General features: G+C 35.9%; 1 protein-coding gene across 3 annotated transcripts in view; it reads right to left on the bottom strand.

Moving 5' to 3' along the window:
- The window catches only part of LOC149797423 (sister chromatid cohesion protein PDS5 homolog A-like), a 134,609-nt gene that overhangs the window by 62,017 nt on the left and 57,748 nt on the right, over window positions 1–14,844 (bottom strand). For all 3 annotated transcript variants that reach the window (XM_089962212.1, XM_089962211.1, XM_089962213.1), the window contains exons 18-20: window positions 13,092–13,182; window positions 11,323–11,392; window positions 5,647–5,770 (exon numbers count right to left, since the gene is read on the bottom strand). In XM_089962212.1, the coding sequence (XP_089818338.1) occupies window positions 5,647–5,770; window positions 11,323–11,392; window positions 13,092–13,182 (285 nt within the window). The remainder of the gene's footprint in view (window positions 1–5,646; window positions 5,771–11,322; window positions 11,393–13,091; window positions 13,183–14,844) is intronic.

Below are 14,844 nucleotides of genomic sequence, written 5' to 3'. Positions count from 1 at the left end.
AGTCGGTACTTCAAAGGTTATCAGTTTTCTATGAAGGTTCAACAAAACTATTGCATTGGTACATGTAAAACAAAAAAAACAACAGAAGGATTAGCCATTCAATTAAATGTATCTATTCTATTCACGTCTTCAGAAGTCGGTCAGTTGTAGGTATAGTTCGGTAGCATGATTGACTGTAACACAGCATACAGTACTCAGCCCAGATGTCAGCATAAGCAGATTATGATGTAACAATGCACTGTCAAGATGGGGTTGTCAATACGAACAAAGGATCGTTTGTGTAACAGATTGATTCCAATGCATTGCTTAGTCAAGTTTGTGGCTTCCTTTCATTCTCCCTTTTAATTTATCCAGTCCAAATCCATGATTGTATGTACAAATTAAATAACCAAAAAGTCTGTCACCCAAAAAATCGCCAGATGGGATATTTTTGTCGCCAATAAGGAAAAAAAATCGCAATTTGCGACATTGGCGAAGCCCAGGACGATCCCTGCTGAACTATTTATCATAAAAACTTACATAATATATGATATCTTTAAACAGAGGTCTCGCTAGGATTTTAAAACTGGGTCTTTCTGCCTCTGAATTCAATCACTAAATATCAGTACATTTTCTCACTCGGCCACCAAGTCAAAGCCTTTGAACTAGCCGCCTACCTGTTGCATCATGTTCTTTCTTTTTATTAATGTACTCTTATAAAATAGCAACAGTACATCAAAGAGTCTTTCAGCCACTGAATTCTGTCATTGTAAATATCAGCACAGTAAACTGATCAACACATTTTCCCACAAAGCAGGTGGCTGAAAGAGGACCGGCAAATCTTTGAATTTTCCCGCGCACCTATTACATGCGTACGGAGGACTCCCGCCTCAATGATTTTTTGCGTCCCAGATCAAAAATTGGCATCCAAATACGCGTAATTAAGCGTTTTCGAGATCTCTGAAATTAATTCTTCTCTAGAACTTGCAAATTTCAAAATATGGATTATATTTTTACGGGCGTTAATCACCATTTTCGATGATAAAACGAGCAATGTATCAAGGTTTAATTTATCAATTCTTATCGTAATATTTTCATGTTCAGCATATTTTAAAGATATTTTAAATACATTTTCTCTGGAAAAAATTGGGAGCCAAGACGGACACCGCGTTATAAGCGGGATCGCGAGTTATCGAGGGAGCAGTGTACGTATATACACACATTAATTTTTGCTACTACCCAGGTTCTGCAGCTGGACATAATTTTTATCACAAAGGGCAAAATCCATACGGATTAGAACCTGAATACAACCACAAAATATACTGAAAAATTATTTATGTCCAGCATTCTCTTTAACAAATTGATGTAACTTTCACTGAATGATCATGAACTTGAATTCTGCAATGAGCATGGTGATGTGTTCAAAGTGCAATATTCCATTACTGTCATATTCTTCTTCTGAAGTTTGCAAAGCTTGTTGATTTGTCCTTTATTTGACAAGTATTGAAGTTTGAAATGATCCACCTGCTCTAAAAATTCTGTCATATAACATCCACAACTCACACTTAAAGCATTTCGCTAAACATCTAGTGCCATTTTCTTTAAAAGTATAGACTGGTATGCTAACTAAATAGCTTACCAATATAATGAATCTGTGAGGAGAAGTTCAACTTTGAAGAAATCTGTTTATTTCTTATGAAATGGGTCATATACAACTGCTATTAATAGCATGTAAGTAAACTACTCTTATGCTATTCTTAGGCAGCAGTCATCTTTTAAGAATATTCTAAAATTTATACGAGTGGACTTAAAGACAGGATAATAAAATGACAAAACAACTTTTTATTAACTTTTTTTTAAAAAGAACCATAAAAGCATAATTAATCTACATTCAAGTGTGAAACGTAATTTGGTGGAATAAAAACGTAATAATTACACCAAAAGTGTAATGGTAGGCATGTATGCTACTTGTTGTCAGTCCAGAACACTGTAGATGAAGACAGCAATCTAGAAACCTTCTTAGGTATGGCCCCTTACTTAAACAAACAAGACAAAGGGCTTATATACTAAACCAAGAAATCGCAGTTTCACACCAAACTTGACACAGCAATGTGAAGGAAATAGTAGGTAGGTAATTACTTTTGAGAAGAAAAATGGTGCTAACTTGCATGTGAAAGATGCATTCTAAGTGTCTCTGACAATGTTGTTGTTGTTGTTGTGGGGTTTAACGCCATTTTTCAGCACGATAGGCTATACATGGCGGCCAGTATTAATGGTGGAGGAAGAACCCGGAAAACCCCGGAAAGAACCACCGACCCACGAGAAGCTACTGGCAAGCTTTCTCACATGCCCACATTGGCTGAATCTTAGACTCGAACCGCCGCAGACAGAGGTGAGATGGCAGTGATCCGTAACGAAGAGCGCTTTAGACCACTCGGGGCCCCGTCTCTGACAATCTCCACCAAGTTTCACACATTGCATACTACTGTAACAATTTAGAAAGCACATAATGTTGAGATGATGGTTGGTTGGTCACAATTTAAGTGGGACCATGATGATATTTGTTTGTTGTGGGGTTTAACGCCATTTTTCAGCACAAGATAGGCTATACATGGCGGCCAGTATTAATGGTGGAGGAAGAACCCAGGAAACCCCCGGAAAGAACCACCGACCATCGAGAAGCTACTGGCAAGCTTTCTCACATACCCACATAGGACGAACCCGAGACTCGAACCCATGCAGACAGAGTTGAGATGGCAATGATCCATAACGGTGAGCGCTTTAGACCACTCGGCCACTCGGGGGCCCCCATGATGATATAACCTTCCTTAAGTTCTGGACAAGAAGGAATTTTGTGCTTTATATGCACACTAAAACAGTTCTCTATTAAATGGAGGTATATAGAACGATTTGCTGGAATCTTCAATTTGTATTAAAAAGGATGCAGTCTTGAAAATAACAGTGACCTGGATGGAATATAATACCGTTTATCATCACATTTTGACATTTTCTGGTTGTTAATTTCCAACAAATATAACTTTGTCAGGTGTGAGCTCATTGAAAAGAAAAAGTTCTCCATATTAAAATGACACCAAGACTAGCAACAAGTGTCAAGAATAATTAGGAAATCATGAGTAAAATTACAATATCTTCTAAAAGCATTTCCTCTTTTAAGTTCATCTAAGGAACCATATATTAGAAGGGTTTTAAACACTCTATCTTTACTAAGAACATAATATTTTCATGGTTTGGTCTCATTTTAGTTTCAAGCTTGCACTGGGTACTTGTCATTTTGTAGTGGATAAGTGTACTGTGCTGAGTAAAGTCATGACAGTGATGAGTACTTGTCATTTTGTAGTGGATAAGTGTACTGTGTTGAGTAAAGTCATGACAGTGATGGGTACTTGTCATTTTGTAGTGGATAAGTGTACTGTGTTGAGTAAAGTCATGACAGTGATGGGTACTTGTCATTTTGTAATGGATAAGTGTACTGTGTTGAGTAAAGTCATGACAGTGATGGGTACTTGTCATTTTGTAGTGGATAAGTGTACTGTGTTGAGTAAAGTCATGACAGTGATGGGTACTTGTCATTTTGTAGTGGATAAGTGTACTGTGTTGAGTAAAGTCATGACAGTGATGAGTACTTGTCATTTTGTAGTGGATAAGTGTACTGTGTTGAGTAAAGTCATGACAGTGATGAGTACTTGTCATTTTGTAGTGGATAAGTGTACTGTGTTGAGTAAAGTCATGACAGTGATGAGTACTTGTCATTTTGTAGTGGATAAGTGTACTGTGTTGAGTAAAGTCATGACAGTGATGAGTACTTGTCATTTTGTAGTGGATAAGTGTACTGTGTTGAGTAAAGTCATGACAGTGATGGGTACTTGTCATTTTGTAGTGGATAAGTGTACTGTGTTGAGTAAAGTCATGACAGTGATGGGTACTTGTCATTTTGTAGTGGATAAGTGTACTGTGTTGAGTAAAGTCATGACAGTGATGGGTACTTGTCATTTTGTAGTGGATAAGTGTACTGTGTTGAGTAAAGTCATGACAGTGATGAGTACTTGTCATTTTGTAGTGGATAAGTGTACTGTGTTGAGTAAAGTCATGACAGTGATGGGTACTTGTCATTTTGTAGTGGATAAGTGTACTGTGTTGAGTAAAGTCATGACAGTGATGGGTACTTGTCATTTTGTAGTGGATAAGTGTACTGTGTTGAGTAAAGTCATGACAGTGATGAGTACTTGTCATTTTGTAGTGGATAAGTGTACTGTGTTGAGTAAAGTCATGACAGTGATGAGTACTTGTCATTTTGTAGTGGATAAGTGTACTGTGTTGAGTAAAGTCATGACAGTGATGAGTACTTGTTATTTTGTAGTGGATAAGTGTACTGTGTTGAGTAAAGTCATGACAGTGATGAGTACTTGTCATTTTGTAGTGTACTGTGTTGAGTAAAGTCATGACAGTGATGAGTACTTGTCATTTTGTAGTGTACTGTGTTGAGTAAAGTCATGACAGTGATGGGTACTTGTCATTTTGTAGTGGATAAGTGTACTGTGTTGAGTAAAGTCATGACAGTGATGAGTACTTGTCATTTTGTAGTGTACTGTGTTGAGTAAAGTCATGACAGTGATGAGTATCTCTTGTAGCTCACTTGTTTGAGTGATGAGTGCTTGAAAAAGTGTCCAAGAGCTCTGGTAATATTGAGAGCTCCTTGACCAGTAAAATTTCCTTAAAGACTCCAAAGTTATTTTTCTTAATTGTTCACTACAGTAAAACCTGTCTTGAGTGACCACTGCTATAAGAGACCGCCTGTCTTGAGAGACCAGGTTCTCCATGTACAGATTTAGAGATTATATAGTGTTATAACCTGTTATGAGAGACCACCTGTCATGAGAGACCATTATGTTTTGGCAGAAGAGGTGGTCTTTCAAGACAGGTTCCACTGTACTTCATTTATCTCATTCAGCCCCAACACTGTTATCAGCATTGACTGCTGCAATGCAGTCACATCACTATGCTGTGTCTAGCTGCTTGTGCCATCAAAAGTTTTTAACCAATCAGAAAATTTTATAAACATCAAGCACATGCATTCATTCTTATCTTAATTTCTCTTCTTATATCCAATAAAAATCCATGAAATTATCACCACTGTTCCAAATAAATTTGTTTACAGTCATGTGTTTTTGTGTGTTAATTGTCCTGTCATATTCCCTCCAACAATCATCATCAAATATCAATCTAAGCTCCGCCATTGTTTACTATTTTTTCATCCCTGTAACATTTGTAGTAAAAGTGCTCTTGATTCATAACACTGGCTAATGAATTTATATAAAAGAAAAGTAAACTCATTTCTGACTGTTTTAAATCATCAGACTTTTTGAAAAACCCAGTCGGTAACATATCAGAAGTTTTTACTACTACCTATTCATGACTGTAGGCAGGATTGACCACTAAATGCCGTAAACAAACTATGCACATAGGTGGGATCGGGACTGAATGAGATATAGCAAACTGGGCCATTGACTGACATGGAGACCCTGATAGAATTCAAGAAAGATTTCTAAATTATTACAGAAAAGCATTATCAATTATTCTAAAATGAAAAGGTAACAAGAATGATATAAACTGAACACATACAAAAATATATACGATATAAATCGTTACCTCAAAAACTTGGGACAATATTGCTTCTTTGTTCTGTGCAACAGCATTGATACATCGGATGGCATGCTTGCTTTGCTTGGGTGTCCCTATCTTTGCAAGACTCTGTAGGATTGGTAACAAACTTCTGCAATTTGCAAAATGTTTTAATTATCAATCATACTGCACAAAAAAAGACCACACAACATGAAACAACACAAATAGACAACACTGTCTTGCAACAAAGTCCTTAAAGATCAATCATAAAGATTTATATCTAAACTTATTTTTGTCGTCTATTCCTGTGGATGTGAGTAGAGATAGCAATATTTTTTAAGACACGACTATCCATTCAGGAGGAGTAGCAATAACAAGATTTTCAAGATGTCTGTGTAGTCGCCGTATTAGAAGTCAGTTTGGCACTGTTTTCATCAAAGACCAACTGGACACCATAAGAAGTTTCCCAGTGAAAACCCTATTCACCATGAGTGTCTGTTCAAACAGAATTGTGACAAAGGCATTTTTAAGATGGCTGCCACAGTGGCCATACAGGACTTCAGATTGGCACCATTTTTACTTAGGTCCAGCTTGATACCATAAGAAGTGTTTCAGTGAAAACCCCATGTTGATACAACAATCCATTCAGAAGCAGCAACAACATTTTCAAGATAGCTGCCACATTGCCCGTATTGAGGATTGGTCATTTTCATTAAGGACCAAACTGACACAATAAGACCTCTTCCAATGAAAAACCCCAGTGATGCTGCCAGGATTTTATCTAAAATGGGGAGCTCCCTCCTTGTCACAAAATTAAGAGTGTAGAACTTAAAGGGGGTTGAGGAGGAAATGGCCATAGTTCAATATTTACCTAACACTTCAATATCCGTCTCTTTCTTCCTGCTTCACTGTTAGAGCTCAGCTGAAATCAAAATTTTTAAAAGATGTCGCCTCCAGTTGTACATGCATTAATTTGTTGATCTTTCTGAACCTGCTCCTTAACTGTGCATGAATATTGTTTTATGCTGAGACCCCCTTTCACACTCTGCTGTCTGAAGTGGCTTATAAATTGCTAGCTTTGCTAGCTGTAACAACTTTGAAAACTGCTTTATGGATGTTATGCATGATATTACACAGCTAACAGGTAATGTCTTTTAGATACTTCTGCTCCAAAATGAAATTCAAAATCCCATCAATTTCTTCCAGTGAATGGTAAGCATGAACCACACAGATAAATCCCATGGCAAACTAAATGCCTCCATTATTCCCCTTTGCAACATGCAGAAGGGCATACTGGCCCTATTTTATGTCTATGAGCCTACAGTGGATAATGCAAGTGGAAGAAAAGATAGTGGTGTATAACAATGGGCCTTACTCTACAATTTGCTTAGCAGAGCCTTTAACAGATAAACCTTTATTGGTAAACCAGTCTGGAGAAGATGGGCATTTTGGGGCCAAACTCATCTAAACGATGTGAAATGTCGGAAATTCAACTCCTCGAAGGTCTCTTCAATATGAAGGTGAATAATAATTTTGGTGGAAATGCAATATTCCTTAGTAAAAGTTAAGCTGTGGAAAGGAGTTATGACGATGGGGCTACAACTCTTCTAAATGATAATATGGAATTAAACTCTTTTAACATCTGATCAGTACAAAGCTCCATGGAAAATTTGGACTAAACAGTAAAACTTTGCAAATTTATGCTACTGTAACCAAAGTTAGGATGAAAGGCATTCAGGTACCACAACTGCTGTAAATGATGTTGTGTAACATTGGAAATCAAGTCACTCAACGACTTGTCAAGACGAAGCTTGACATTATTTTGTGGTAAGACTGTAGTACTAACAGAAATGCAAACTATCAAATAGTTGATGATTCTAGCATAAACAAAGCTTAAGAAATAAAACAAATCTGACCAAAGTATGTTAAGCATGAAATATAGGTTACAGTGATCTACCTTTGTGATAAGTGATGCATTCCATCACCAAGATTCATGAATCTTGCTACAAGTGGGTGTGAGCTAAATGCAAAACTCACAGATGCTGCCAGAAAGTTTGTTTTGAGGTTCAGGTCCCCCATACCTATCTCCAAAAGAGTGGGAACGGGGGAAATGAGGTCCCCCAAACCTATCTCCAAAATGAGGGAAATAAGACAATGGCAGCTGACAGGTGAGAAGATTATTATAAGCATACGAACACCTAATTTAAAGCAAAGATATAATAACTTTCTTATCACTTCTTGACAATACATGATGGTTTATAAGCTGTTTTAGAGAAATATTTCCAGGTCTTTTCAAGTTTTTATCACGGGATGAAATTAAAATTCATTTAACTTTGAAAGCATGCATTTTTTATATATATAAAAAATGCTCTATTTCAGGACTCTCCCATAACATCTGAATCAGACACATACTAAACCAATAAATGCATCGCAAGAAACAATACTGAAAATTCTTATAAATTTGCACATTAAGGCATATAATTAAAAATGTTAGCTTTACTAATGCTGAACTGCATTATGTTGGTATGAGGAAACAATAACAGAATGAACAGTAAGAGTATCAGACTGAAACCAGTCAATCCATTACCAGCTTACTACCCTTGTAAACAGTGAGCCTTTCGTGTAATAACTACAAAATGCCAACAAAGGAACAAGTTGTTGCAAAAGATGCATGATGTCATCAAATGCTCTTAGTTTACAAGAAAAAGTGAAATCAATTTGACTAAACAAAAAGAGGAAGGGTCCTTTGATCACTGCTGAGAAATCTGATATCAGAAAGATCTGAAATAAACTCTCCAGTTATATTGGCTGTGGATCAATATGTCTGTAATACCTCATACATGGATGCAAATTTTCATTATTATTCATTTCATTTATTGATCATTTTGTGAGACACTTTTAAAAGTATTTATAAGTAAATATTTGTGTCTGTTCATGAGATATTAGTGACATAGTCCTTTGGAGACAACTTGTACCTTGCATGGATGGGTCACTGCCAGTACATTCAACAGCAGTGGAAAAATGGTAGCAATAACAAGATTTTCAAGATGTCTACTTCAGTGGCTATATTTAATGTCAGATCAGCATTATTATCATTCAGTAGAAACTAGATATCACAAGAAGTCTTCTGGTAAAAAACACATGCTGATAAAACTTTCCATTTTCAAGATAAGGGTCATGGTGGCTATATTGATTCAGGGTTAGTAGCATATTTCTTTCAAAGTTTCAAGTTTTTTTCAAGGTTCAAAATCATGTTTTTCAAGGTGCATTATTACATTAATTTTAAAGGATACATAAATTAAACCATATGTAAACACAAGTTAATACTTACTATTACTTCATATGAGGAACATTTCTTGCAAATTTTTTTAAAATTAAAAAACAACATGAAGTCAAGAGTAGGATCATTGATATTATTCCTATTATTAAACATCCTACCTCTGGGCATTAGAATAATGTACAGTCACTGAACAATGTTCTTTTTACTCTGTATACACTACACTATTTACAAAGCCCAACATATTTTAGAGTGAATTTTTCAGTTCATGTTGCTTGTCATCTTGCTGTTTTTCGAGTGCTCTATGTTTAACAATTTTGTCCTTAACACTTCTGCTAAAACTATCAGATGCAGTGATAAAGGAAACTTTCCTACTGGTCCCTACTTTCAAAGCATAATCAGTCAGCAGCAGCTGTCATTATCTCAATATGTTTTTCAGTACCTGCCTTTCTTCTTCACCCACCCCCATAAAACTAAAAAAATGTAAGATATTATTTATTTTAAATTATCACTTATTTAGAATTAGCATGGGGATACTTTGAACTATTTCATATTAGATTATTAAAATTTCTCTCAGCTAAGCTATATTCTGTATTTTTAGATTTATTGTATTCACTGCAATTTGTCTGTCCTATTTCCACTTACTCCAAAAATAAAACTGGATCAAAACAGTGTATCCCCTAGGGGTGCAAGACTGAGAGTAAAAAATCTCCTTGGTGTCAAAACTGTGGGTCAGACTGAATAAAAAACAAACTTTGGTATCAAAACCGTGGGTCAAATTAAAAATTTGGGGGTCTGTGAAGCGCAAATGAGGATAAAGGGAAACACTGTCAAACTAGTTTCATAATTAAGACTATATACAGTTTCTATTTAAAACTTGAATCACACACATACCTCTTTCGTTAAAAATGATTTCATGCTGAAGGCTTCTTGTTTTGCCATATTTAGCCTCCATTAAGAGAGCTTGGTGGTTTTTTTTACAGATGCTTGTGACCACTGAGCACTTTCAATGCACACAAATCAATATCCTTGTGGCATTATTTGCATTTTGCAAAGCTATCTAAGACAGATCTCATAATCCAAACTCTAAATTTTTCTTCATCAAGCCACCGAAGTTGGAATCGGCACCAGCCATTTAAAAGATTACAAATGATTCAAATTTAAACCGCAGCTACAGCTGGGTTTCTTATAATTGGAAGTTCAAAATGTACAACTGCACAGCAGCCTGTTGTGGAAATTTTCATTCTGGCACAATCTTAGCGAGTAAGCGGGGTTTTTCTTTTGTTGGGGTGTGTGTGTGTATGTCTCTTTTCTTTTTTATTTAAATCTGTAAAAAGAAAACTATTTATTTAATCCTTTTGGTTTCAAGAACATCAAGGTCCCCAACGGACCCTGACTGAATGTCCAAGAAGCACATTTTCATTCAAGACCACGTAGACCTTGGGACAAATGTCTTTCGGAAGTTTCACACCAATCCTCCCAGTAGTTTACAGGGTGTAAAAATATTAAATTTGTGCTAACAGATGAAGGACATTGGACAATGTGCAAAATACAATTGCACAGGGTTCATCGCAAAATCATCTGATACAATTCAAGCCCTTTTCAAGGTGAGTTACAAAGTTTTTCTATCTCCACATTAAACGTTTTTAGCAATGTTGCTATCTGGGAACATGCTGGCAAAGACTTTGTTTATTCTCATGTCAGACAATTAACTTATGCTTTAAACCTGTGCAGAGTCCAAATCACTTCAGCCCGCAAAGTGTCTTTTTTTAAGCGCAAATGATGTTATCAATTGAAGACTTATCAAGTTCACAGAGCTTGTTACGTTGATAGGCTTTTGAGAATCCAAGCTGGCTTTGGGATGTGGGACCAAAAGAATGACGCAACACCCACTGCTTCCGATTACATGCCTTTGACTGCCTCTTAATGTTTAGTACTAGTGCACGAGATTTCAAAGCACTTTCGCCCAAAGACATCACACTAAATATCTTAAGATATAATTTGCAGTGAGCTGAATAATGTCAACATCTTTCTGTAGCCATTGTTTATATTCTTGATTATCAAGCCATGATGCTTGGAATTGTGTCTTGCTCGCCATCTTTGCATCCTGGCATATGTATAGGTGAAAAACTGCATCCATGCTAAACAGTTACCAAAAATCACAAGTCTCATTCCAGATTGTGATTTTTTGTGATTTTTTTTGTATCAGTTTTCATTTGCAAGGGTTTCCTGACAGAATTCCAGAATTTTAATTAAATAAAATAAAATTTAAGCTTTTTTCAAAGTTTTACAGGATGCCAATGGAATTCATGTGTTTTCAAGGATCGCTATAGACCCTGATTGCATAAACCAGTATGACCAGTAGAGCCAAAATTGTTTCATGCCCCATTCTAACAGATATAGTAATATATCGGTATGCAACTTACGAGTAGATGTTAGGGTGGGCTGCAGGGAGATTCTGACCAGTGTTTGTGAAAATCTGTAGGGCTGTATCCACTGTAACAAGAAAATCAAAATCAAAGAAATGATGGAAGCCATAAAATAATATCTGGACATTTAGGTCATATATATAACAATGAAGAATGAGTGATAACTGAAATTCCTGAAGTTATCTGATCAATGCCAGGTGGTTAATCATGTAAGTTTCTCAACCAGTGATACCTCTTGTTCTTGCTGACATGAATGTCCGAGTAATTCAGTAACAACTGGCATGAGCAAAGATCATACCAAATGCCTACTAGCTACAGGAAGTGTACATGCACTTATTGATAAAGGGTAATCTTTGTTGGCTGGGAATGGAGAGTTAGTTGAACCTGGAAAGAAAATAACACCACATGCTAAATAGTCATTGTTGGGATTTACCCTAAATGGAGTCTATATGGAAATAAATATTGTGAATATTTTAATATAAATTATATATCTTTGAAACTGAAGGAGTATGGTACGTGTTTTATACAGTTTCAACAAAATCTGAAACACTAAAAAGATTCTTGAACATTTAAATCATTATAACGTGAAATACTTAACAGTCATGTTCTGACGTTCTCTAATTACTGAGCCAATCAACAACTGCAGTGTGCTTTATATCTCTACAGGGCAAACATAATCCTATGATCATATGATGTTTTCATCACCTCTATTCAAACTAATGTGTGGCATTATTTGACAAAAATACTTGAAGGCTGGACCTTGGCAATTAGCCTGGATTTAGGAATGGAATTTTCAAAATGTATGATACATGTACTTCTACTACAGTAAAAGCCAGCCACTGAAATTAAAGAATTAAATTACAAATATCATAACCCAACTGACTCATTTAAAACTATTATAAATTAATACACAGATATCCATGACAATGTGTTTTTCTGATGTGTGATACTGTACAAGTTCAACAACAAGGAAGGGTGTAGGGATGAGGCTTGAACAAGAAATTCCACTTGGATAAAGCTAAAACAAACCTATGTATAGAACTGGCAGCCATTTATACTGACCAGGAAAAACAATCATATGTACTGCTGATACCCATTTCATGACTAAGTTTGCATAATAGGATGCATTTTTGCTGAAATGCAAAATATTATATGATGGATGTACTGGAGAAATTAACTGCTATTGCAACTTCGGGAAAAAATTCACAAATACCAGCGATTACTGTAAAGCAGAGGTCACCGACCAACTAAATTTACGTCGCCTTTTTGCTCCAGCCATTCCCATTTCCATATGTTTTTTTAAACCTTTATCTAAACTTCTCATGTCATTGTCTCTCTCAGCAACGTGGGACACCATTTTTAGCAAACACGCTTCTTCTTTCCATTGCCATCAGTTTCCATTACACGAAGATTCATTGGATGAATTTAAACTTTTGACCAATCAGAATACTCTTTACGAGAGTCGTGAGCTAATATATGGAATGAATATGTTACAAGGATCGTTGCAGAATGAGACCAAACATACCATTTTTAAAAACCGGATTGGAGATGATACAAAAAACTGACTATATCAGGAAAAATTGGATTCAAGTCAGGAGAAAAGCGGAATTCTGCTTAAAAATGGAGAAAAATCATGTCTGTACACTTGTACTTAAAAAAAAATGGTTTTAATCCTAATTATATGAATTCAAGTTAATGAGTATTTCTCATAGAAAGCACCTTAAATTAAGACTGAAAAATATAAATAATACAAAAAAGAAACTCACCAACAACTTCTTCGTCATCTTTTAGGAATGTCAGCATGATCTCAAATGTCTCGTCTGATTTAAAACTGTTGGGAAAAACTATAGACAGTGCCTGAAACACAATATAACAAAGATATGAGAGATAGGCATTATAGTTGCATACCAGGGCTTTCCTTATCAGCTGGAAGCCAGGTGATTTACCAGGCTAGTTATACCAGGCTAGTTTTGCTTTACACCCAGCTACATTTTTAAAAACAAAATATCCCTATGGGGAGGTCCCTCAAACCACCTAACTACTTTGGTAACACAACCTCCAGTTTTAAATCTAATGGAAGGCCCTGCACACTGGAACATATACATAAGCAGTGCTATTATGAAACCGTAAAAACACCAGGACTGGTCTGTCAAGCCCCACCTGTATGAAAAACATTTAACAAAAACCTTAAAATAAGTGTACATCCTAATGAAACAAAAATTACTAATGTTTTATCTTTCCCTTGATGTGGGCTCAAACAAAGCCATGTTCAAAATCTAAAAAACTTCACCAACAAGGAACAAAAAGTATGTTACAGCAAAATGTTTTCCGTTTTGAATCAAGCATAAAAATAAAAGTACATTTACACATGTGTGCATGCACTTGCACACTATTTCTCCTTATGCTCTAGAAGATTTTTTCCGTAAAATTCTTATGAAGAAGCTGGTTTCATACTGGTTGAAAAGAATTTCCGTGAATTGAAGACTAGATCATTTCTCCCTTTTAACTGTCAAAAGCTTAAATTATCTATGACATTCTTTAACGAGAAGATTTTCAAAGCAGGAACTGTGCCAGGCATATTGGATTGAACATCAATACCATTTAGGAGAAAATGGGCACCATTAGAAGACCTTCTATGAAAACCCCATTTTGATATGACCATACATTCATAAGAATTAGTGACAAGATTTTCAATATGTTCATTGAGGCAGCCATATTTGAGACCAGATCAGTATCATTTTCATTCAAGACCAACTAGTTAAGACTTCTGTTGAAAACACCATGTAGATATGACTTTTCATTTAACAGCAGCAATATCAACATTTTCAAGATGGCTGCCATTCTGGCAATAAAGGCTGTCCAATTAGCACTATTTTCATCTAGTACAACCTAGACATCACAAGAAGTCTTTCCGTGAAAATCCAACACTAATGTGATTTTCCATTCAAAAGGAGTAGCAATTACAAGATTTTCAAGATGCACCCCATAGGCACCATTTTCATTTAGAACCAATAAGACATCATTAAGTCTTTTGACGAAAAACCATGCTGATACGACCATGTGTCCAGGAAGAAGAAAGACTTTCAAAATGGCTGCTGCAGACTGGCATCATTTTCATTTAGACATAATAAGATGCCTTTCAGTGAAACTCATCTTGATATGACCATTCACTCAACAGTGGCAATAACAACATGCAGCCATAAGTGAAATCGTTTTCATTTACTATCAACTACACATCACAAATCTTCTGGAGAAAACCAAATTGTCAAATGACTATTCATTCAGGAGGAGTAGTGATAAAAAGTGGTTGTCATATTCGATGTAAGATCGCTACCATTTTCATTTAAGACCACTAAGGCATTAAAAATCTTAGTGAAAATCCTTCACTTATATGACCATCCATCCAGGAGCAGAACAAACAAGATTTTCAAGACGGCCACATTGGATGTTCAAGCAACACCATTCTGATTTAGGACTAGATGAAAGCGCATGTAATTTCAAGGCATTTCTTCACAACAG

This window comes from Sinohyriopsis cumingii, chromosome 6 (genome assembly GCF_028554795.1).
Source record: "Sinohyriopsis cumingii isolate HCF-2022 chromosome 6, ASM2855479v2, whole genome shotgun sequence".
Classification (NCBI taxonomy): domain Eukaryota; kingdom Metazoa; phylum Mollusca; class Bivalvia; order Unionida; family Unionidae; genus Sinohyriopsis; species Sinohyriopsis cumingii.
This window is presented reverse-complemented; position numbering and strand designations above follow the sequence as displayed.